This window comes from Haliotis asinina, chromosome 10 (assembly GCF_037392515.1).
Source record: "Haliotis asinina isolate JCU_RB_2024 chromosome 10, JCU_Hal_asi_v2, whole genome shotgun sequence".
NCBI lineage: Eukaryota > Metazoa > Mollusca > Gastropoda > Lepetellida > Haliotidae > Haliotis > Haliotis asinina.
The window spans coordinates 15,473,040-15,498,575 of NC_090289.1; the positions used below are offsets into that span (position 1 = coordinate 15,473,040).

A 25,536-nucleotide genomic window follows, 5' to 3' on the forward strand; every position below is an offset into this window, starting at 1 on the left:
TGTCTGAACTGGAAACTTCCCATGTGCTGTGAAATGGAGTCGAATTTACAGTTATTTCAAGGGAGATAACTTGGTACACCATGGAGATAATTTTTAATATTCTGTTATTTTTCTAGAGTTTTTTCATGTTTTATTCAAATGTGGGAGCACCTTTAAATTTAGAACCCTGGGCCTTGATCCATAAAGTGTGTGTACCGCTACCTGTTGTAACTCCACAGTTTGTCATATGATTACGAATGTTGTAGCACTCCAAATGCTTTATGGATCAGGGACCAGTACCACAACTTGTCATATTCACAGACCACGTCATAGGTTACGAGAACAACAAACCAGTATGGGTTAAAACTGACAGCCCACAGGCTGTACATTGACTTGTACCAGTATTCAGAATAAAGTTGTTTGATGAAGCATCTCTATGATCCAGGTCTAACAAAGACCTGTGTGTGGGTGGGTAACAAGGTTGTTGACCGACCACCCGATCATGTTCACAACTACTCATATTCACAGACCATGTCATAGGTTACAAGAACAACAAACCAGTATGGGTTAAAACTGACCTCAGGATATTGTTAGCCAGGCAGCTGACAACGAAAGCTACAGTCACACTGTAAAACTTACTGAGCTATTGTTTGTACAGAAACTCTTATGTGTGTGCTACTGAATTCTGAAAGTAGCTGGTCACAGCTCGCGAATATTCTTACCTTTACATTGAGACATTTTGATTCTAGGTGATGCGTCAGTGGCAGTCCCCGGGAAATTGGTATTACAATGCAAATCTGATATTTCAAGGACTGAGATAATTGTTTATGTGCATAACCAGTTTGTGTTCAGCTATTTGGGTTTGAATGCTTTTTGTATAGACAAGTTCATGGTGTAATGTGGAACATTTAACCTAAAGTGTTGTGATAAAGACATCAAGACCAGTATGTATGAATCTTATAATTAGAGGAATTAGTCACAGAACTTTAAGGAAAGAATTTCAATAGTCCTATTTGTTGACTTGTGTTGATTTTTTAAAATATCATTACACAACTTCATTTTATGTGAGTGATAGAGCCTGGGTAGTTTGCATCCTCGATTTCTCCAGGGTATACGTTCTGATAAGTCTCCACTATACCCTGGACGCATCGACACCTCAGCCCGATAAATGTATTACCTACCTTGGCTGGCTTTTTATCCAATCAGGTGTCTACGCTGGGAAGTTGAGCGAACCACAACTCACTTTCACTTTTTCAAATCATCTAACCAATTAAACTTGGCAACACAAACCATGCAGAGGTTCTCTGAAAGATTTAGAAGGAGTTCTTGTATATATGTTTTTTGAAAGTTACGGACTTATAAATTTGTCTGCATGATTTCCCCCAAATTGAGTCGCATTGGGAGCAAACCACCGCAGCTGTGACTGCTACCTTTGTTGACTCCGGCAAGCTCGGTTATAACGGATCCCTAGCTGATTGGCTTCTGTGAGAAGGCGGAGTCAGCAAAGCGAGGTATTAAAATTATTCGACCGTCGATGCATCCAGGGTAGTGGGGACTTATCAGAATATATACCCTGGAGATATCGAGGATGGGGTAGTTTGTTGCTTAACGCCACACACAGCAATATTTTAGCAATAAGGCAGCGGTATGTAAATAATTGAATCTGGACCAGACAATCAACGGCTTGAGTATCGATCTAAGCAAATGGGATACGATGATATGTAAGATCTGTCAGTGAGCCTGACCACCAGATCCTGTTTGTCACCTCCTACAACACGCATGGGTTATTAAAGATCAGTTCTAATCAAGGGCTGGGACTGGTAGGATAAAATGGAATAGAGTACCTGCATGCTATCTGAATAGAATCAAGAACAAAGAAATGTGAGGAATACAGGGCTCCTGGCACGATTTGACAGAGGTTGTCACAGCAAACTCGAAAGAGTGGCAATGAGACATTAAAACTGATCTGAAGCTATTTAATGTACGTCTGTTTAACCAATATATGGCGCAACACCATTACTTATAACCTAAACACCAATGATGTACATGTGTGATACATCAAAATAATGAAAAAGACACGTTATCTGCCCTTGTCATTACAGAGATCTCTTCTTTTCTGGGTACTTGATCCCATGAAATAAGACATATTTCCAGCTGTACCCCACTAGGTGATTGAAGTATATGAGTACACTTTCCAGCCCAAGCCTTCACAGGTTTGTAGAGCCTGGTACCGATATATATTGATGTATTTATATTATGTGACATTGTCTTCTGTCCTTAGAACTGTCTGTGATATTTAGTTTTCACACTTCGTATTTGTGGAACGTATAATTGACAGTACATTTTAATCATTCTGCAGAACCCATAAGTTCTATTCAAGGTTGACATTGTAAACTCCTCAGCAAACAATGTAAGTTACATTTTGTCATTTTTCATCACTTGACTCTCGGAAGTTGAAATATATGGCGTATCATGGGTGAACCTACTGCGTGAGAAGTATCTGATGAGCCATGACCTGACAAATGACCCCAATTTGCATAAATGGGAACACCCTCCAGAACATTCCATTTGAAACGTGGGAAACCGGTTGTCGCCTAAATATTGAAAAGTTTGATTTCCTCGTACAAATCTTGTTTTGATTGTTATATCATACTACTGCTTAAGTATTAGATGAGCCAACTCAGTCAACGCACTTGTGACAAGCAGGCGGGGCAAGTAATCTGGGCCCCATTCCTCAAAGCGATCATAGCGCTACAACAGTCGTAAGTCTATGTTCAAGTATTGGAGTTACGATTGTCGTAGCGCAAATGGCTTTAAAAATGTTAGGATCATTGTAGCGCAAATGGCTTACAGATAAATAACATGATACATAGCCTTATTGTAGAATGATTTTTTAAAATACTGTATTGCAAACAGAGTGTTGTGAATATAATGATAAAGGTAATACTGATGAACCATCAGCCACAACCTGACAAATGACAACAGTTTGCATATGTTGGAAGCCCTCCACTCCATTCCGTTTGGAAAACCTGTGAAACAGGTTGTCGCCTACAACTTGACAAATTAATTTTCCTTATGCGAATCATGTCTGCGGGACACATGTTAAACAGAAGCGGCACTGAGTTCGCGCCACGGTCAGTGTGTATTGCAGTGTGCTTAATCCCCGATCTACCTCATACCTGTATCAACCATGCATATTAGCCTACATTCCCTGCCCCACCTACTTGTCACAAAAACGTTTAGTGTGCAGGCTCATCGAATACATGTCAAGCAGTACCTTATTGTATGAAGTTCAAATATATGGCATATTATACAATTATAGACAGGTGATGAGGTCAATACCTGTTTCTATGGACCCACAAAAAGTAATACGGAATGACGACGAAGAATGATGTTAATATTGCTTTTCACCAGTCCTTAAATACAGGTATTGACCAAATTCACCAGTCTATGATTGTTTTATCATGTAACTTCCCCCCAAAAAACTATGTCTTAACAAAATTTACTGTATGAAGTTCAAACATATAGCATATTATGGGCTAATATACTTTACTGTATGAAATTCAAGTGTATTTCTCATTATGGACTAACATACATGGCTGAATGAACTTTCAATATACCATTAAAAAAAAGAGTGGATATTGGATTTACAAGACTGATAAAATGCAACTGATGAAGCCAAAGAGGAAACGTATGATGAAGAAAAATTAAGGGAAAATGTGACAATTTATTCCATTCCTTTGGAAACATTTTATCTGTATGGATATGTATTACTTCTTTTCATATGCATTGGCTTGTGGTATGCTCTCAAAGTAGAATAATCCCTACTTTTTTTTAATGGTAACTGGCATATTATGGGTCAACATACTTGACTGTATGAAGTTCAAATGTATGGGGTGTAATGGGTTAACTTACTTGACTGAATGAAGTTCAGATATCTCCCTGCTAAAGACGTTAAAGGAAATGTGCCAACTTTCATGTTGTTTGTAAATGATGTTTTGACTGTGTTATATTGATCACTTTGTATTCAGCCCACAGGCTGTACGTTGACTTGTACCAGTATTCAGAATAAAGTTGTTTGATGAAGCATCTCTATGATCCAGGCCTAACAAAGACCTGTGTGTGGGTGGGGAAACAAGGGTGTTGACTGACCACCCTGTTATGTTGGTCAACCATTACTCTAAGCATGGTTACCAAAGACCTGTGGGTGGGTGTGGAAACGAGGTTGTTGACTGACCACCCTATCATGTTAGTCAACCATTACTCTAAGCATGGTTACCAAAGACCTGTGTGTGGGTGGGGAAACAAGGGTGTTGACTGACCACCCTGTCATGTTGGTCAACCATTACTCTAAGCATGGTTACCAAAGACCTGTGGGTGGGTGTGGAAACGAGGTTGTTGACTGACCACCCTATCATGTTAGTCAACCATTACTCTAAGCATGATTACCAAAGACCTGTGTGTGGGTGTGGAAACGAGGTTGTTGACTGACCACCCGATCACGTTAGTCAACCATTACTCTAAGCATGGTTACCAAAGACCTGTGGGTGGGTGTGGAAACGAGGTTGTTGACTGACCACCCTATCATGTTAGTCAACCATTACTCTAAGCATGGTTACCGAAGACCAAAGCTAATTTACCCTGGTCTACACTGGTGTGACAAAAAAACCCTTGAGTGTTTGGTCTTCTGGAAACCAGTGGTACATGCTGTGGGAAATACACCTGCTCAGAACAGCAAGTATCTAGTTAAATCAAAGCAAGTATATAGTTTAAGCATGTAGAGGAACAGGTATATAGTTTAGTCAGAGTAGGTGTAATTATTAGTTTAATCAGGTATAGGAGCTGGTATAAAGTTAAATGAAGTAGAGGATCTGTTGTGTATATAGAGGGAAAGCTGGTATATAGGTAAATCCAGTAGATTCTTAGAGCTGGTGTATCGTTGAATCGAGAAGTGAGAGAAGCTGGTTTTATGCTGCTTTTAGCAATATTCCAGCAATATCATTTCAAGGGACACCAGAAAAAGTCTTCACCTATTGTACCCATGTGGGTAATCAAACATGAGTCTTCGGTGTTACGAGTCACAGCTTTAACCACTCGGCTACAATGCCAGCCCTAAATCAAGAATAGCTGGTATATAAGGGTTAATGAAGAAGAAGAGCTGATATGTAGTTAAATCAAGTGGAAGAGCTGTTGTATAGGGGTAAATAAAGAAGAGCTGATATATAGCTAAATCAAGTATAAGAGATGGTATATAGGAGTAAATGAAGAAGAGCTGATATATAGTTAAATCAAGTATAAGCTTAAGAGATGGTGTATAGGGGTAAATGAAGAAGAAGAGCAGATATATAGGGGTAAATGAAGAAGAGTTGATATATAGCTAAATCAAGTTTAAGAGATGGTATAAGGGGGTAAATGAAGATGAGTTGATATATAGCTAAATCAAGTATAAGAGATGGTATAAGGGAGGAAATGAAGAAGAGCTGATATATAGCTAAATCAAATATAAGAGATGGTATAAGGGGGTAAATGAAGAAGAGCTGACATATAGTTAAATCAAGTATAAGAGATGGCATGCTGTTATATAAAGGAGAAGAGTTCTTAGGGAGAATAGCAGGTATATGGTTACATAAAGAGAAATAATTACCTGAAGGAGGGTAGATATATAGTTATATAAAGAAGAACGGGCACATAGTTGCATCAAGGAATCCACTCAGTTAGTCTATCCCTGCACTATTGTGCGACCTGAAACATGAAACTCCCTTTGAAACTTGGTGAACATTTTCAATACAAAACCAAGGGTACGTTGGGGACACTATTAATGGCATTTGTACAGTTACTGGACTTTGAACGTATTGACAATTGAAAAAATCTGGAGGTGTAGATCAATACCATGTCCAGCTGTTACAGAGTGTACTATTCTTGACGATAGGTAGTAGGTTGGAGTATGATCAATGGGGGATGTGTGTGTGTTAACACGTACATAGCATGTGTTATCCACGTGCAGACGTTGTGTCAACTGACCTTTTTGATTGTCTGGTTGAACAGGACGTGTCCTGTTGTATCAAGATGATGGATGTGTCATCAGTATTGAAAATGTTACCATACTATTACAGGTGGTCTCAATACCTTCAAAAAAGATACCTTGAATTTTAATTCCGATAATGCTATATGTAGATAGTGTTCATTATGTACGTATAATAGACAGTTAAAATTGGTCTTCTGCATCTTATGGTGGTTAGGGAAATTAGAATGCTTGGAACTGCACTGCCTTTATAAAAAAATAAATCCATTCAGAAATATACCATTTTTAATTTGTTGACAGAGGACAGTGAAACCTCTAGACTATGACAGAGTTATAATCAGACTGTGTAAAGAGGTTTATTGGACTGCCAGTAGCCCATAGCCCTCCATGGACAATGAGATTTAATGATGCCACGGCCACCTTCATAGCAGCCGGCCAATAACAGGATTGTGTGCTCAGTGAGGGAGTAAGTATGGTTTCACACCACTGTTAGCAATATTCCAGCAATATCATAGCAAGGGACACCTGTCTGATATATGAGCTTTGTTATACCCGTGTGGGAATTGATCTACAAATGATACAGATAGAGATACAGATATTTCATATAGATATCGAGTCATCTGTCCAAATCATGTCACAATAAAATGAAAACATTCAATCACACATTTGATGGGTCCAAGTGATGGGCCCTTATTCCCGTAATGTTCATAGCCCTAAGAATTCGTCCCTTTGATAGCAGCCAATTGCAATGTGTTAAGAACGGGCATGAGAAGTTCGTAAGGCTACGAATGGTTCGAGAATAGCTAGCCGTGTGGTTTAAGTCTGTCCTTGGCTAGAGTTTAAGGTTAAGTTTGTTAAGGGAGAAAGTCTGGCCTGTTATAGGGTCTTCATGGTGATGAGTCATGCTTTAACCACTAGGGTACCCCATCACCTCTGTTTGCTCAAACTTGGACATAATTTCATCCTGTTGCTGACATCAATGCTGGTGATGTCATTTGCTGGATTATCTGGTTGAGGCCATACCATGCTGGCTTCATACATACTCCACAATGGATTGTTTTTTATTAATATCAACATTCATTATGCTGGATTCATCATGCAAAAAAAAAAAACATTGACATTTGGCTAACTGCTGGGTTAAAACCAAGACACAACAAAAACATGATCGTTCCAGTTGGGAGTAAGGTGATTAATCTTTGTTATTGTACATCAGACCTCGTGAAACATTGTTTTGAGGTTTAACCAGCACATTTTGCTGACTGACCTGACACTCAACAAACACATACATTGTCACATACATACACACAAATGACGACTTGTTAACAGATTAAATGGCAAGTAGACATATATCCACAGTTAATAAAAGTCACAGGTATTTTTGGCAGAGTGTCAATGTGGAATTTCTATCGAACTGCTATATGCCATGTCAGCATATCTGATATCTGATTGATTACTAGATACACACGCATGCACAAAGATCTGTATACCATGTTTGAGTTCACAGTAAAGGTTCATAATCAGGTCGAAACTGGTATCAGCCAGGGTATCCTAGTTTGATAAAGGGAGACAATTGCGTACAGCGAGATGCAATGCTCCAATGCACTTGCCAAACCTCATCAGGGCCAAAGGAATGTACAAACGTATAACTCAGTTCATCAGCATGTGCCTTCACATATACACTGGATATGTAGGACACAGTTTTATTCATAATGGTGGTTCAAGAATGATTTAATCATTAAATTACAGAAAAATATGCCACAGGTGTGAATATACATACAGATATATACACAAAACCACACACACCGTTAATATTAGAATATTTTCTATACTGTAAGGTTACCCAGCCATATCAATAATAACATCAGTATGCTTCCATCGCTCACTTCCTATTGGCTTCGACACCTGGGCCCAGATTTTCAGAGTTCTCTTAGCACTAAGATAGTCATAAGTTAATGCATATGCGTGGCACTACGATTATCTCAGCACTAAGACAGCTTCGAAAATGTCGGCACTGGTTCACATATTCCATTTACCAATGTGTCGTATACATAAGAACAGATTTCAATAATACAGATCTGGGGTTCTAACGCAGCAGTCTGACTTTCGAATTCCCCCTGTAACGTCATCTGTACCCTTGGCTAAAACCCACTGAGAGAGACGTAGACTCAGGACAGTTTGAAATGGTCAGGTATATCTGACCCACTAAAAGTTTGTTAAAACTTTGGTGATACTGTTCTTGTATTATGTAATACTGAGAAGATCATGCTGTTTCTTGAGTTTAATGCCATGTGATCTGGCAAGTAAATATCGTTGTGAGGGCAGACCAACGGTATCTTATGGATCTGCCGGTCATGTTTTTACAATAATACAAAAAAAAAAAAAAATATTAATTTCCCTGCTTGAGAAATAAAATCCCTATGTTAACAAATATATGGGAGCCAAACTTCGACTACACAAGGCAGTTTGTGGACATTTAAAACACTTTGAGGTTGGACCTCCACAAAATGATTCCACAAAACTATCCACAAAGCAGTCATAGTACTTCATTTTTCATAAACTGACGATTTGTAGAACACTCTTCCTCAAAGCCTCAGATCTGCCGCAACCCTCGATCTGTTCAAAACACATCACAAGAAAGATGCTTATTCTGTGATTGAGCACCATTGCTTTGTTGTTTTATCCCCTGGGTGTGTTTGTTTTTCAGTCAAAGCGCCACTGAGTGAGTAAGTGAGTTTTTATTTAATTCTGCATACAGCAATATTTAAGTTATATGGAGGCAGTATGTAAATAATTGAGTTCGGACCAGACAATCCCATGAACAGCAGCATGAGCATTGATATACACAACTGGGAACCGATGACAAGTGTCAACCAAGTCAGTAAGCCTGATCAATTCTAACCCGGATCTCCATGGGTCTCAAAGTGCCACTGGCCTACACTGGTTGAACATTCAGCACAATAAAAGTGGATTATTATTTTGTATGTTATTATCAAAGTATGTTCAGTTACAGTGGGGTGTAATGCTATAAATACTTTTGGGTCTGACCCTAAACTCTAGCATTATCAAACATTCTATATACAATTAAAATAAAACACTCAGTAAAAGAGTAGTCTCGGTTGGCTGTTCCTAGCACTGTAAACCTGCCATGTCATGTTTATCTTTATGCTCACCTGAAGCCACAATGATTGCATGTTGCATACTTTATATCAGATACACATCTATAAACTTTGTAATTTACCACCCTTCTTCCACAGTTGACAAATTAATAGGCAGTCTGTTGTTCTTAGTAATAACGGCAAATTTTATGATGGATAACTCAATACCATGTATATATGTTTGTACCATTATTTTCAAGAAAGAATCAAAATTATATAATATACATGGGGTTGAACTGTAACTCAGTGACTCACTCACTGCCAGTCATTGTAGATGGTATGTTTCTTTGAAGTGGGACATTCAGGCAAGAGACCTGTGAAGGTCCCGGGGTAGAATAATCCTTCAGCAACCCATGCTTGCCATAAAAGGCCACTATGCTTGTCGTAAGAGGCGACTAACGGGATCGGGTGATCAGGCTCACTGACTTGGTTGACACGTCATCGGTTCCCGATTGCGCAAATCAATGCAGATGTTGTTGATCACTGGATTGTCTGGTCCAGACCCGATTATTTACAGACCAACGCCATATAGCTGGAATATTGCTGAGTGTGGCGTAAAACTAAACTCACTTACTCACTCATTCAGGCAAAACCTGTTACTGGTAAAGATACCAAACACCCATTACACTTCATCCTTATATCTCATTACACTATACCGTTAATGCTGGAAATCTTTCTGCTTTAATATCCACCCGTTGGTGTCCCTAAATGAGTCATCTAAGGAACTTAAACTTTTATCATCAATGCACCTTTGTGCATAGTCTTAATACTTTATCTTCATCAAACCAAGAATAAGCAAATACTGTATATCCTGTTTTCCAACTTCTAAAATGCCAATCAGCAAAGTCAAAATGCCATATTACATAGATGTGTCTGTTTCCAACACTACACTATTTAAAGCATAAAAGTCTAACTTACTCTAAGCAGCAGACTGTTAAACACATCCCTCAATAAAATGCCAATCAACGAAGTCAAAATGCTATAAAAATAAAATGTGCCTGTTTCAAGCACTACACTATTTAAAGCATAAAGGTCTAACCAACACTAAGCAGCAGATTGTTAAACATAACCCTCTATATACCACATGGCCAACTACTTAAGACGTATCACCCGCATCAAGGATAAGCAATGAAAGACCCTTTGTACAAAAATACTTCTTGATCCCCTAAGTACCACAATTCCTGCCAGAATGACCACCGGGAAGTTAGTTTATGTCATCAGTGCTCATGTTCCTCTGGCAAGTCAATGCTGAGTAGCCGACGGATGACCTTGTCTAGACCCACATAACTGAGGGTTTGGAGGTCTCGCTGACTCACACGTGGCTGCAGTCCATAGAATACAACCCCGAATATACTGGCAGAGAAGAGGAGAAACTGTATCCTTGTGAACATCTCATTTGTCGACACTGGAGAAACCAAACAAAACATTTGAGAAATTATTTGATAATGGTTGTGAAAACTGTGGCCCAAACCAATGGTACACTGTGAGAAATAAGTAACTGATCCCGGAAAAAATTCAGGTGTTCCTTTAATATATTTATATTCCCATTTTCATCACCAGCTTTGAAAAGTGCTATGAGAAGTGAAAAATTAGAAGGAATGCCTGAATTTTTCTGTGATCCTTTACTTGTTTCTCTCACTATACATACTACAGTAGGGGACTTAACATCAATTTAATGTTGTGTCAGGGGATACTGCATGTGAGTAGACAAACATTTGATTAGATCATATGCTTCAAAAGGTGTTATTTTCATTCTTTTTTCATAGATTACCAAAGTATGATCTGAATTCAAAAGTGTAGCTATGATAATATGCAAGGAGCGTATTTATCTGCCATGAATAAATGTATCAAAATTGCAGGACCAAATTTCCCAGACTGTTTTTCACAAGGCTTGTATGAGACAGAGAAGTATATTTTTCTGAAGAAAACAGGTATCTTATGTGGAGCAACAAACAAAAGTTAAATTGAGTCTAGCATGTCAACAAGTCTCAAATATACTAAACAGCAAAAGAACCACAATTTTTGAAAAATGAAAATGAAATCTCACAAAGATAAGTGTTCATGATGTTTATGTCTTCCATTAAAAAACAACTTGACAAAAAGCCAGAGTTGCATTTCTTTTGCTGGTCAGTATATGTTGATACCCATTACCATTCCAACTTACCAATCTTACGACTGTGGAAGGTATGTCCAGTATCCACGGTTTCCTGTGTATAGACATACAGTCCCACACTCAGCAGTACCAGTGCAAGTATTGCCATGACAACTGGTGGACGTGATGATGTCGCCAGAACTTGTGCCTCTGTGAACTGCACAACAGCACTAAGAACGGCAACGGTTGTAATGCTGAACTTATCGAGAAGCAATGAGCATGTTAAGTAGGTTGTGACTGCTTGAAGGACACAGGCAACAACTGCCAACACAAGTGGAAGCACCCAGTCAGGATCCACATACAAGGAAAGTCCAATGACAACGACAGGCATTCCTCCAGTGACGCCTAATAACATCCTGTTTGTTCTGGGCACAATGTTGACCTTTTCTTCATGCAGATACTTGACACTAATGTTTCTTAAAATGAAGAACATTCCACCGAGAAGTTTGATGAGGACCGTCCTGTCCATTTTGATAAAACTGGATGTACTGATTGTGAAGAAGATCATCCCAAAAGAAATGATACACAGACTTGAGGCCCTCGCAGAGTTTCCGAAGTACCCGGTACATATATAGATTAGCACAAGAGCTATTACTGGATCCATCAGTCCACCCACGATGCCAAATTGAACATCAGGAATTTGTAACCAAATTGTTGCAAGAAATACCCCAGAGAGGTGAGTCAGAATGATAACACAGACTGTTTCTAAGTAAGAGCTCTCCTTTTGCTGGTATTCGAGTTTAAGTGAAGCCAAGCACAGAACAAGCTCTGCCAGTGAAAGGACAACTGGCAGATAAACATTACTGTTTGGTCCTACCAGTTGTCCAGATGTTTGCATAAAGTAGGATGTGCAAACATCTTGGACACAGGACAGTGCAAACCAGGAGGCGACAAGCATTGCAGCAGCCCATGGCCGCTTACTGTGATCACTGAAATTGAAAAAAATGAGTTTGGTTCTAACATTTCCATAAAAATCACATGAGGAAAGTGATTGAAGTGAGTTTTCAGCAATTGAATGTTACAAATGTCCTAGTCTAATTCATTCCACATATATCAGCATAACCTGCAGGTAATCGAATCTGGAAATTGAACGAAAAATATGTCAAACACCTTAAGCCTCAGCATGCACTCTGTCACATCATTTAGCCCATTAGTCCTTTGATAACCAATGGACTGAGAGGGTATCCAGCTGTGGTTTGAAGGGGGTAAAGAGACAGATTGAGACAGGGCAACCAGCTATGGATTGTGGCAGCAACCAGCTATGGATTGATGGGGAGACCAGCTACGGATTGTAAGGGGGAACCAGCTATGGATTGTAAGGGGGAACCAGCTATGGATTGTAAGGAGGAACCAGCTATGGATTATTCGGGCTGCCAGCTATCAAATGTGGGTGACAACCCGCTATGGACTGAGGGGGGAAGTGATCAGTCAGCTATAGATACAGGGTGCAGCTACTGAAGTGGACAACCAACTATGGATTGTGAGAGACGACCAGCTATGGATTGAGGGGACAGCCAACTATGGATTGAGGGAGACAAACAGTTATGGATTGTGATGGTAGCCATTGAGGGGAACAAGCAGCTTTACGTGTGGATTGTGGGAGACAACCAGCTGTGGATTGAGGGGGTAGAGAGCTAGGGACTGTGGGGAAACAGCCAGCTATGGACACATGGCAACAACTGGCAATAGTGAGTGAGTGAGTGAGTGAGTTTAGTTTTATGCCACTTTTAGCAATATTCCAGCAATATCACGGCGGGTGACACCAGAAAATGGGCCTCACACATTGTAACCATGTGGGGAATCGAACGCGGGTCTTCGTTGTGACGAGCGAACGCTTTAACCACTAGGCTACCCCACCGCCCCCCAACAACTGGCAGTAGATTGAGGGGGGCAGCCTGCTATGGACATTAGTGTAAAAGCCATCTTTGGACTGAATGTCACAACTTGCAACAGATTTAGGGTGACGAATTCTAAATGACCAAGGAGCAGAAATGAACACAGTAAACAAAGAAGATTTACACTTAAGTGATAACAAGCACTTTGCTGAAGGAAGCAGTAAAGGCAACTAATTTATTTGAATAACTTACTGTTATAAGAACTATTTCAATACATTGTACATGCAAATGTGAAGACATGATAAATATACATCCAGAAAACACTATTAGAGCAACAGAAGAATCCCAATATTTCCATAAGGGGTTTGCCACATTTTGTGGTGCCCTTACACATCTTGTATAACACTTTTTCATGCCCTTTCACTTAAATGTTTCTTTATTCAATTATTAACCCTGCACAAAGCTGGGATAGATTGCTTTATGCCACCTCCACCTCTATAGTAAATGATCTGTCCTTAATTCTCCTGGCCTTGCATATCTATGAATTTTTATGTAGTATCTATATGCCTTTATGACAATGGTTTCTACACCAGTCTTTTCAGGACAACTGAATTAGAATCATCAGGATAATTTAATTGTAATCATCTTTAAAATCCATAGCTGTCTTCAATACACAACTGTTTTTCATTGGTTTACGACAATGACAAGTTACTGTGTGAGTGAGTATGGCTTTACCCTGCTTTTAGCAATATTCCCGCAACATCACAACAAGGACATCAGAAATGGGCTTCACACATAGCATCCATGTGGGGGATCAAACCTGGGCCATCAGCAAGACAAGTGAACACTTTAACCACTCGACTATCCCATCAATGATAAGTTAATAGTGAACTTTAACATGCCAGAACACTCATAAAAGCTAAACTAAATAATGTTGAAAAAAGCAATAGATAGTGCAAAGATAATATCACAGATAATGCAGAAAATTAGAATATAATGTATATAATATTGACTGTAACAAATAAACCCATTTAAACTGAAAAGGAGCCTCAGGGAGACCAGAGATTCAGAACTTGAACCTGGGGAAATCTAGACTTGCTTCATTTAGTTCCTTAGCACTGCAGGTTGGGTTAGGCTGTAGGGAAAATGACGTGATTCAGGGACTGTGAGAGGAGCCGACTAAATCTATATATCACATACTTACAGTTCACCCATAGCTAGCATGACCTTTCTGATCATCTGAGTTGTAGTGGTACCTGAACAATGAAAAGGAATAAAAAACATCATATATGACATGTATGGACATGTATCAGCCCAGCAAACACCACATAACTGGGTCATTCAAAGCATTCTGGAACTGAACCTGTACTATTTTGCACATTGCTGTTCAACTGGCCTAGTACAGGCAATGAAACATGGCCCAGTACACAGCCGTAACTGTTTCATTAATAGCCCTTTACAATTTGACCGTCACTGGCCTGGTTAAGTTTAATACAGTTTCTACTATTTAAAACAACCTGATACCAAAAGAAACTCTGAAAACGAAACCCGATAGTCGGACAGATGAATTTGAGAATCTGAGAGTTTGTGTTGAAAAAGAACCCATCCTGGGCAGATAGGCAAGAAGGTATTTCAAACACTGCTATCATGTGGTACTATCATGCATTGAGAACCTGGACTGGAAATTAATTTGTTTATAAGACACTGTCCTGAGAATGCTCAGTCAAGTAACAGATGTATATGCCTGCAGTGTCTGAACTGTAATTGAATGCCATCATTTGTCACTGTGAAGTCAGCTTTCCCATGTCAAGCCAGTTCCTACAGCCTACTTTCTTTTTCTGCAACATCACGCCATGTCAAGAAAAATTCATTTTAAGTATTGTAGGCTCTTAGATCAGTTCAGAAGACTATGTGCACATATGGCAGTTTTAAAATTTATACCCTAAAGCATTTGTACGTAGGTTCTTAGTTCATAAATCAAATTACCCACGAGGTACGAGTTATCATATATGTTATCTTCCACGTTATTGTTACAAAGATTTGTGGGTTTTTTTTGTTTGATTTTTTTTGTTTTGTTTCCATGAAAATTCTGCAAGGTGTGATTAAGGAAGTTATGTCAGTTGTGTGCAGTAACCAGTTCCACGTTTTATTTGAGTCGAGTTTAATAAATTTCTACCTCCAATGTTGAAGAGTTTGATCTTAGTTAAGACTGCGATCTTAGTTAAATCCATGCTATCTTATGCAAGTGGATTTGGGCAATTGTATGGCGATTGTAAAGTTGATCGTAGGGGCCTAAGATTGATAAGTGTAACTAAGATTGCTCTGTGCACGTGGGCCTAGAATATTAGACTACTTTCTAACCAGCTTATGTAATAATATGGACACACTACCAAGTAGTGTTGTTGAATGTCAGTATCCAGCCATGGGCTTGACAAAGGACGATGATGAAAGCAAATCAAAATCACCTAAACACATGACAGGAAGACCTAAAATTCTTCGGAGACTAGATTTGTCACAATGGAAATCCATAACTCAACATATTAGCAGTACATACAGCTGCTGCTGCCCCAAACAAACAATGTATGTGAGTAAATATTGTAATGCGTCGTGTGATGTTCAAGCTGACTGAAATGGCCGCTCAAACATTAGAACTACACATAAATGTTAACTTATCTTTATGAAAGTTGATAAATAATGTAATACTGAAACCAATCCTACAATCAGCCTTGAAAAATACAATTCATGAGAAGATAATGAATCCCTCACAAACTCCCCATCAACCCATCCTCATATTATTCTTGAAAAAGGTGTTCAAGGTTGACAGACAGACAGACAGACAGACAGACAGACAGACAGACAGACAGACAGACATTTTATTCAGTACTTTAGGCCCATGGCTAATAATACATAAATTTCGCAAAATGATGATACAATCATAGAAAGGTCTTCAAGGTTGTCAGACATAGAAACATTATATTCAAAACTTTTGGTCTAAGGTCCATAATACATACATTTAGGAAAATGCTGGATGTTATCATGAAAAAGTGTTTGAGGTTGTGGACACTATTATTGATGACATTTGAACTTCACAATGGAGTGAGTTTAGTTTTACACCCAACAATATTCCAGCTATCTGGCGGCAGTCTGTGAATAATCGAGTCTGGACCAGAATAATCCGGTCATTAACAGCATGGGCATCGATCTGCACAAGTGGGAACTGATGACATGTGGCAACCACGTCAGAGATCCTGACCACCCATTCCCACTAGTTGCCTCTTACAACAAGCACAGTCACCTTTTCTAGCAAGCATGATTTGCTGAAAGCCTACCCCAGGACCTTCACGGTCGCTTCACAATGCAAACCACAACATATGATTTGACTCAGAAAATTCCCCAACAAAATATACTAAATGCTAAAGAGTTCAAAAAAGGAACTCACTGCAGGTCCTGACAAGAAAGATGCTCAGATCATTTCAGCAAAAGAAAGGAAAGGTTAAACTTGAATAAGTTAAAAGATAACACATTCATAGTTTGAACCTCAATGCTTCTCAACCAGAACACTGCAGCAGGAACAAGCAAATAATGGGCTCTTCAGAAGTCTTAAGTTTTTTATCTATCATGTGTTTGTAGCAGGGCGTGGAGTCATCCCACAGATGACATCCTTACCTTGTCAGCTTGCTGACGGGGTTAACCTCTTTGGTCATGTGGACAAGGCGTCCGACTTCGGATCAGAGGGTCCGTCGTTCGAATCCCAGCACGGGACTCGGAAATTTTGTGGCCGCTACATGTTCAATATCAAGTTTTATATTCGATCAACACAATATTTCAGTGTTAATTCTTAATCTATCTTCAGGTGAAATTTACTGCTTCATCTCTATGTTGATGTCTCCCTACATGGCATTCACACACTGACCCAACGTTGGCACAGGTTGGCTAAAGAACTGACAATTTTGAGCCAACGTCTGAATGCTATCTGGGTCATGAGCTTTTTGAATGTCATTTACAAGTAATGAACGTGGATTAATGACTTTTAAATAATAACTTCAAAATCTGTATTTCATAAACATGATCGATGTTTTGTAATTTATTCTTAATCCTTCTCCACCTGAAGGATTAAATCCAAAGCTTCAGCTTCAGTGTTGGGGTGATAGTATTTTGTACAACACAACTGTACACAGGTTCCACAGAGTCGTAGGTTTCCCAACAATATGACACTGCGAAAATGGTAAATATTGCTCCTGAAAGTCAGTGTTCACTTGTATGGTCAAGACCTCCACCTTTTGTTTCAGTCCCACATAATAAATGTCAAAGTAACAGAGCATTTTCTTAATGTTGAAAGAGACATATTGAAAATATTTTATGTGAGTTTGTTCGTTTCTGGATGAATGAGGGAGTCAGTGAGTCTAGTTTTATGATGCTTTCAGCAATATTATATATCATTTGGGAGAATACACAAACTGGGGTCCACATATTCTACCCATGATAGGAATCGAACCCAGGGTTTTAGCAGAAGAATGGATGCTTTAATCTTTAGGCTACCAAACTGCCTCAGCAGCAAATGGGAAACAAGGAACTGTATATTCCAGCAACATCATGACAGGTAAAGATTTGCTGTGACAAAAGGTATAGGAAATCCCCTCAGAACCAGCAAAATATAACACTAACAAGTCTAAAATATTCAGTAATATGTACTGACAAAAGAGCAAGATACAAAGATTCATAACAAAGGTTTCTAATATACACAGAGAAAAAAGTTACCCCCCCCCCCCCCCGGTGTTTTTGGTCATTGAGTTGAACACACACAAATTTACAGGCCATGGTGAAATAAACATGAGTATTTAAGATAGGTTATCAAAGAACACATTCTTGGGAACACGAGAACACCACAAGTGTCTGATTTACAGTTCCATTTATTGTGTTACAAGCTCACCATTAAAGGGGGTAATTTTGCATACATATGAAATACTGTGACACTATTGAGCTGGTAAAGCTATGGGTGAACATGTGCTGATGGCATTTGTCCTTGAGCTCACAAAATGTGTCCAAAACAATTTACAGTCAGTGACGGGTACTTCCTCCAATTGCCTGGATCACAGCGCCAACCCTTCGTCGCATACCCCTAACAAGACGCTGAAATTGAATCGTGGGTATTCTCTGCCATTCCTCATGCAGTGCTGCCTGCAATTCATTCAAGTTCTGTGGCGTAGGTTCTCTTGCTTGCACATGAGTGAGTGAGTGAGTGAGTTTAGCTTTACGCCGCACTCAGCAATATTACAGCTATATGGCGGCGGTCTGTAAATAATCGAGTCTGGACCAGACAATCCAGTGATCAACAACATGAGCATCGATCTGCGCAATTGGGAATCGATGACATGTGTCAACCAAGTCAACGAGCCTGACCACCCGATCCCGTTAGTCGCCTCTTACGACAAGCTGAGTCGCCTTTTATGGCAAGCATGGGTTGCTGAAGGCCTATTCTACCCCGGGACCTTCACGGGTCTGCTTGCACATGACGGCCAATGATATCCCAGATGTGCTCTATAGGGCTGAGATCAGGACTCATGGCGGGCCAGTCACACCTATCCACAGCATTCTGTTGGATAAAAAGGTTCACTCCGATGGAACGATGGGGTCTGGCATTGTCGTTCATAAATACAGGTCGGGAAGCAAGAGTATGATTGTCAAAATGAGGAACGACATGTGGCTGCAGCACTTCCTGGATGTATCACGCACCTGTCAAATTGCCCCGTATAGTCAGCAGGTCCAACTTGCAATCATGTGAAAAGCATCCCGAAACCATCACAGAGCCTCCCCCAAAAGGAACATTTGGTAGGATGTTCCTAGGAGCATAGGCTGTATTTCCACACCTCCAGACCCGCATTCGACCGTCTTTGGGATGCAGCATGAAACGACTTTCATCAGACCAATGGATCCTTCTCCAAGACCTCAAGTTCCAGTTCTCCCTCGCTTGACACCACATCAGTCGCCGTCGTTTGTGGTCATTGGTCAACAGAGGACGTCTAATTACCCTCCTCGAAGCCAATCCAGCAGCCCTCAAACGGTTTTTAACAGTCTTAGAGCTCAATTGGCGATTTGGAAGCCAAAGACGTTTCAGGACTGTACTGGTCGCAAAGGGCAAACGTCTCGCCAGCCGTATCAGTGCTCTGTTTTCACGATGTGACCTCACAGGGGGACGTCCCGAACGTTGACGATCCTCAACTTGATTAGTCTGGGCATGCTTTCTAATGAGTCTGCTGATCACAGTGTAATGGTACCCTGTTTGTCTTCCAATCACCTTAAAGGACATTCCTGCAGCATGAAGACCAATAATCTGCCATCTTTGGCCTTCAGACAACCTCCTATGTGCCATTGTTTATGGTAATGACAAACCGTCTGGAAAAAGCCCATTAAATAGTGAACATACTGCATTTCGGAAAAAGCATGGGTAGTTTGTTGCACATGCATTGTTTGTTGTGTTCTGGTGCTCTGGTTTCACTAAAACACTGACCATATATTGCAAACCTAATGTTGATTGGTGTCAACAAATGTCATATTTATTTGGGCTATTCAATGCATGGTCATAACTATTTAATTAAGGGGGTGCTTAACATTTTTCTCTGTGTATACAATGCAACTGAGTCAAACCTAAAGTAATGGGTCACAAATGTAATATCAACTCCAAAGAGCAAGATACAAAGATTCACAACAAAGGATTCTAATACAATGCAACTGAGTCAGACCTAAAGTAATGGGTCACAAATGTAATATCAACTCAGCGAGTTTCCTTTCAGTGAGAAACAGTTCTACTAAATATTTCACAGTGAAGCGGTGTTGAATGGAGGTTGAAAGCCGACAAAGATGTACGCTGAATGATGACACAACTCCAGGAAAACTCTGTGTGTGAGTCCATGTGTGTGTGTCAACACAACAACCAGCCACTATGTGCACTGTCACTGATTCTTGAGCATCTCCAGCAAAGTATGGAACCTTCACGATCGGCTAGTGTTTACACACCAAAGGGAGGCAACTCTAAAGTGCTACGTCAAAGGCCTGCCACTAAATCACTACTACCAATGATACGAAATGTGACCCATAATAACTATCACTCAAAACTCTAAACACTGTCACCCAATAATATCTATCACATAATCAATAACAATACAAATTACCGAAAATACAGTCTCGTAACAAGGTGCACAAGAAATGGGCTTCACACATTGTGCCCATGCTGAGAATCAAACCTGCATCTTCAGCATGAGAAGCAAATATCTTAACCACTAGGCCCCATTAGGATGACTGATGACTGACATGGGAAAGAAACGTCTTCATCTGGTTACACTGAAGATGATCCTCAAGGACAATTATCGACCTTTATCACAATGAAGAGTTTGTAAGCCTCTAAATTGACAGACTTTGATAAGAATGTAATGTACAGTAGACTGTAGCAAGTTGTATTAAAATGTAGCTGTTCAACGAAACTATGACATAGCTGTCATTTATCCCATATAAGTGTGTGAGTGATTATGGTTCTATGCCGTTTTTAAACAATATTCCACCAATATCTCAGCATGGGACATCTGAATTGGGCTTCATACATTGTACCCATATGGGCATTCGAACCTGGATTTTCAGCATGATGAGCACATGCTTTAACCATTAGGTTACCAATCTAACCTAGTCGCAAATGGGAAACTTTATATCAAAATGCTGTAGTTTATCTTGGAACTTGATATCCAGTAGAGACACAAAATCAATTTTATTGTATTGCAACATTTAAGGCCGCAAGATATATAGATAACTCTGTGTATATATAACGCAGATCAATGATGACACACATTTAATACTAGCCTTGCATATTTGCTACAATAAACAGAATTGTAATAAACTGAAACATAATTACATATACAAATATCATCCCATCAAATAAAACATTGTGGTATAAGAACGTTAAATGCTACTAAAGAAGGATTTTAGTAAGGTTTCCATGCCAACACATAAAAGTTCTCATTAAAACAACCTGTTATTCCTGAATGCTATGTCTGAATTCATATTTTGGAAATGTAAATGTACAGTGACTGTGTGTATGTTTGCAGAAGGAAGGGCTATCATGGCTATCTCAACACACGCACACGAGTGTGCATGAGCATGCACACACAGATATTATGCTATATCATGCTAAGCTAAGCCGTGCAGGGCTGTGCCGTGCAGTGCAACAATATATAATATATCTCATCAACTCTCATCTATGAACCAGTTGTACATGTACGCTTGTTCTACATCAATGATGTCAGTGTTATATTTTGCTGGTTCTGAGGGGAGTTCTTATACCTTTTGTCACAGCAAATCTTTACCTGTCATGATGTTACTGAAATATACAAAGTTCCTTGTTTCCCATTTGCTGCTGAGGCAGTTTGGTAGCCTAAAGATTAAAGCATCCATTCTTCTGCTAAAACCCTGGGTTCGATTCCTATCATGGGTAGAATATGTGGACCCCAGTTTGTGTATTCTCCCAAATGATATATAATATTGTTGAAAGCATCATAAAACTAGACTCATTGACGCTTTCATTCATCAAGAAACTAACAAACTCACATAAAATATTTTCAATATGTCTCTTTCAACATTAAGAAAATGCTCTGTTACTTTGACATTTATTATGTGGGACTGAAACAAAAGGTGGAGGTCTTGACCATACAAGTGAACACTGACTTTCAGGAGCAATATTTACCATTTTCGCAGTGTCATATTGTTGGGAAACCTATGACTCTGTGGAACCTGTGTACAGTTGTGTTGTACAAAATACTATCATCCACCCCAACACTGAAGCTGAAGCTTTGGATTTAATCCTTCAGTTTGGATTTAATCCTTCAGGTGGAGAAGGATTAAGAATAAATTACAAAACATCGATCATGTTTATGAAATGCAGATTTTGAAGTTACTATTTAAAAGTCATTAATCCACGTTCATTACTTGTAAATGACATTCAAAAAGCTCATGACCCAGATAGCATTCAGACGTTGGCTCAACATTGTCAATTCTTTAGCCAACCTTTGCCAACGTTGGGTCAATGTGTGAATGCCATGTAGGGAGACATCATCGTAGACATGAAGCAGTAAATTTCACCTGAAGATAGATTAAGAACTCTCATCAATGAACCAGTTGTACATGTACGCTTGTTCTACATCACATACTGACACTAGACAGAACCTCTGTCTTATAGCAGAATAGCAGATACTTTTTTTGTTTTAGTTTTAGTTTAGTTTTGCAAAACACTGTAACATAATTATCATGTTCTTTTGACATGTATATCCTCAAAAAGTCCAGCCCTAGTAAAGATTTTCTCTTGATTACTTCAATACACATTGCCAGAAATTCTGCAATATCTTATATAAAGAAGCTGATAGGTGCACAAGGCTTAAGTCTACTTAAAATCACATAAAATTAAGCGCTGTTGAGCGACCTTCATCAATAGATCATTTTGCTAGCGGCTGTGATCCCTATGGCAATAAACGTTGCTGTCAATATTGTCAGCACTTTGCATATAACGATTGTTTAAACCTGTCCGCCATTTATCAACATATGCTGGAGATGATAGAGATAATGGAGACCAGTTGGTCTGACATTTATTTCAACATCTATTATATTCATAACCCCTGCAAGGATACACGGACATAAAAATACTGAACACTGAAATCAAAGAGATTCCAAAGTCAACACAGCCATCTTAAAAAAAATGTGCCGGAACATCACCATGATCACTGCATGTTGGCTTGAGGCGGGAGGAAGTGACATCATGGACATTTACCATTATGGTAAGAGATAAAACCCCATCCTTAGTGCATGTGTTTACTTTTATGCCACTCGCAGCTATATGATGGTGGACTGTACAGCGAATAATCAAATCTGGACCAGACAATCCAGTGACCAACAGCATGAGCATTGATCTATGCAAATTGGACACCAGTATGTGTCAGCTAAGTCATCAGGCCTGACGACCCCTTCCGCTTAGAATGCCACTTGGCAATCATGGGTTACTGAAGATCAATTCTAACCTGGATCCTCACAGGTCCCCTATCCTTAGAAATGTTTATGTTTGTGATACTAAATCGCACTGTGTGTTAAAAGTAATAAACAACCACTGCAACTAGTGTATGCCACAAATGGATTGTGTCAAGGAGGTAAAGACAGTTTGGGTTGACCCAGTTGGAAGGAATGTCATCCTCCTTAACTTACCCTCAGAACAATATGATGTTGAGATGTCCCCTGGGAGGTAAATGCCAAAATGGCAGCAAGTATGATCAGCGATCTGTATCTACACCCATTCCATGAAAAGGCTCAATTTTCAAATGAGAAAAGACAAATTCAGATTCGCATATTTTCTTAATCCAAACATAAATGACAAATAAACAAGCAACTGTTTCAATATTAAATGTACCAATCAAGCCCCTGTTAAAATGGTACCATAATGCTTATCCATAAAAAACAATAACAAAGTCTCTCCTCACAGACTGTACTGAAAAGCTATAAAGTGATCGAGTATGGTTTTATGCCCCTTTTTGCAATATTCTAGCAATATCATGACAGTGGACTCTAGAAATTGGCCTAACAAATGGCACCCATATGGCAAATCAAATACAGGTCTTTGCAGGGATGAGCTAACACTTTAGCAATTAGGCTACCCTATCGCCCCTAAATGCTCCTACATATACAGTACATGTATATATTTACATGAAAACTGAACACCTGTTAACATTGGAAAACATCTGAATCAGCTCCTAAATAATAAAATATCGAGCGATTATCTCATTGTACATTTAGTCAGAACTCTCTATGAGAACTCTGAGAACTAGGCTAATATAGGCTCTGCATAACTGTAATCACTGAGATGCGGAGACAATATACATGCATCAATACACTCTGAACACAGAACACCCAGAGAAGAGAACCCTCATTAATGTTTTAGTAGAGTGTTCTTTAGTTCCAGATGAAAAAAAGGTTAGTTGGTACACTGTGTCCCGTCCCTCATAACTGTTCCTTTTTGTTACAGATGAGACTTTGTACCCATAAATACTTTTCCAGGGGTCAAGATAGGGGCATTATTGTTGTATGTGTGAACAAAAAATATGGCATAGTCTAATGGAAATGATTTAGAAAATGCACATGTAAATGAGAATGTAGGACATGTTGTATGGTCTTAGGATCATATATATAACATATTTATCTGAAAGGGTATTGTTTTATTCTTTAATGGTCCGTTTACACAAGAGAAGCAATGTTGAGGTGCATGTATATTAAACAAAACACAATATTACTGGCACTCCATTAAATCCAACTTTAAGCTATCAATGGACACAAAAGGTTTTCCAGTTTACAACTATTGAAAAATAAGTACTCCTGCTTTTGGTACATTTGCCAGGCTTAACGGTCTGAGAGTCGATTACGTATCTAAATATAACCACTAACATTCCTGTGTTCGTCTTGTGAGCGACACGTACGAGTTTGCACCTTCGTGTCATATTGTTACAGATGAACAATATTTTAATCACTGTCACTACGCTATGACATCTATGCCAACATTTTACTCGCGAACAGTGAAACGTAAACAAGCTTGTTTCAATGAAAATCACAAGTTAAATAACACTGTGACTGTGAGTCGATCTGTTGAGAATCGACCCGATGGAGGCAACCTGAACATGCACCCTGAACACGAGGGAACAGACCGTGTCATTCTCTCAAACCTTATTCACTTACCTGATTTTCTTCTCTCCATAACCTTACATCCCTTCTCCTGCCATCCGTCTGTGTTGTGATGTGGCCACGTCCATTGACGCGTGCGATCGATTAGAACACGCTTGCGAGGACCACATGCCGCATGTGTCAAGGAGCGTTCACGGATGTAAGATGGTGTGTTCGATTGGATGGCTGATTCACTTGGCTAACTTGTAGTTCACAATGATCAAATGTCAGGATGCCAAGGTAGATTACATTTACAATTTACGTTTTGATGGACAGAGTTATCTTTTCGTAAATACAGAATCTCACCCGAGTGTCTGCTGATATCAGTTATATCAACGACTTGATAATGTTGTCAACTTTTATCAACGAGTGTTGATATAATTGATACAGTTGAGAAATATAAACAGAAATAGAATAAAGCTGAAGTTGCATGCAAACATTCTCATCTTTGTTATCCCGCGAGAGAGAATACAGACCTTTGGATCGATTCGGAAATCGCACAACTCGTTATAATTAATGCAGCGACACAAATCTTTAGCATGAGTTATTTGTGTTTGCCAAATATTAACAAATTGATTGTAATTTCTCAATTATTTGAAATGTAGGTTGGAAACATATGGTACGTTGTGGATCAGCGTGTTGTTGCAATATAATAAC

At 39.3% G+C, this 25,536-nt stretch overlaps 1 protein-coding gene across 1 annotated transcript; it reads right to left on the bottom strand.

Annotated features, from left to right (window-relative positions):
* Positions 1 to 7,648: 7,648 nt before the first annotated feature.
* Positions 7,649 to 25,040, bottom strand: LOC137298819 (uncharacterized). The gene is made up of 4 exons (XM_067831091.1): positions 24,895 to 25,040; positions 14,348 to 14,399; positions 11,321 to 12,237; positions 7,649 to 10,561 (listed from the first exon to the last, which is right to left on the bottom strand). The coding sequence occupies exons 1-4, from the start codon at positions 24,911 to 24,913 to the stop codon at positions 10,374 to 10,376; spliced, it is 1,176 nt and encodes a 391-aa protein (XP_067687192.1). The 5' UTR covers positions 24,914 to 25,040; the 3' UTR covers positions 7,649 to 10,373.
* Positions 25,041 to 25,536: the final 496 nt, after the last annotated feature.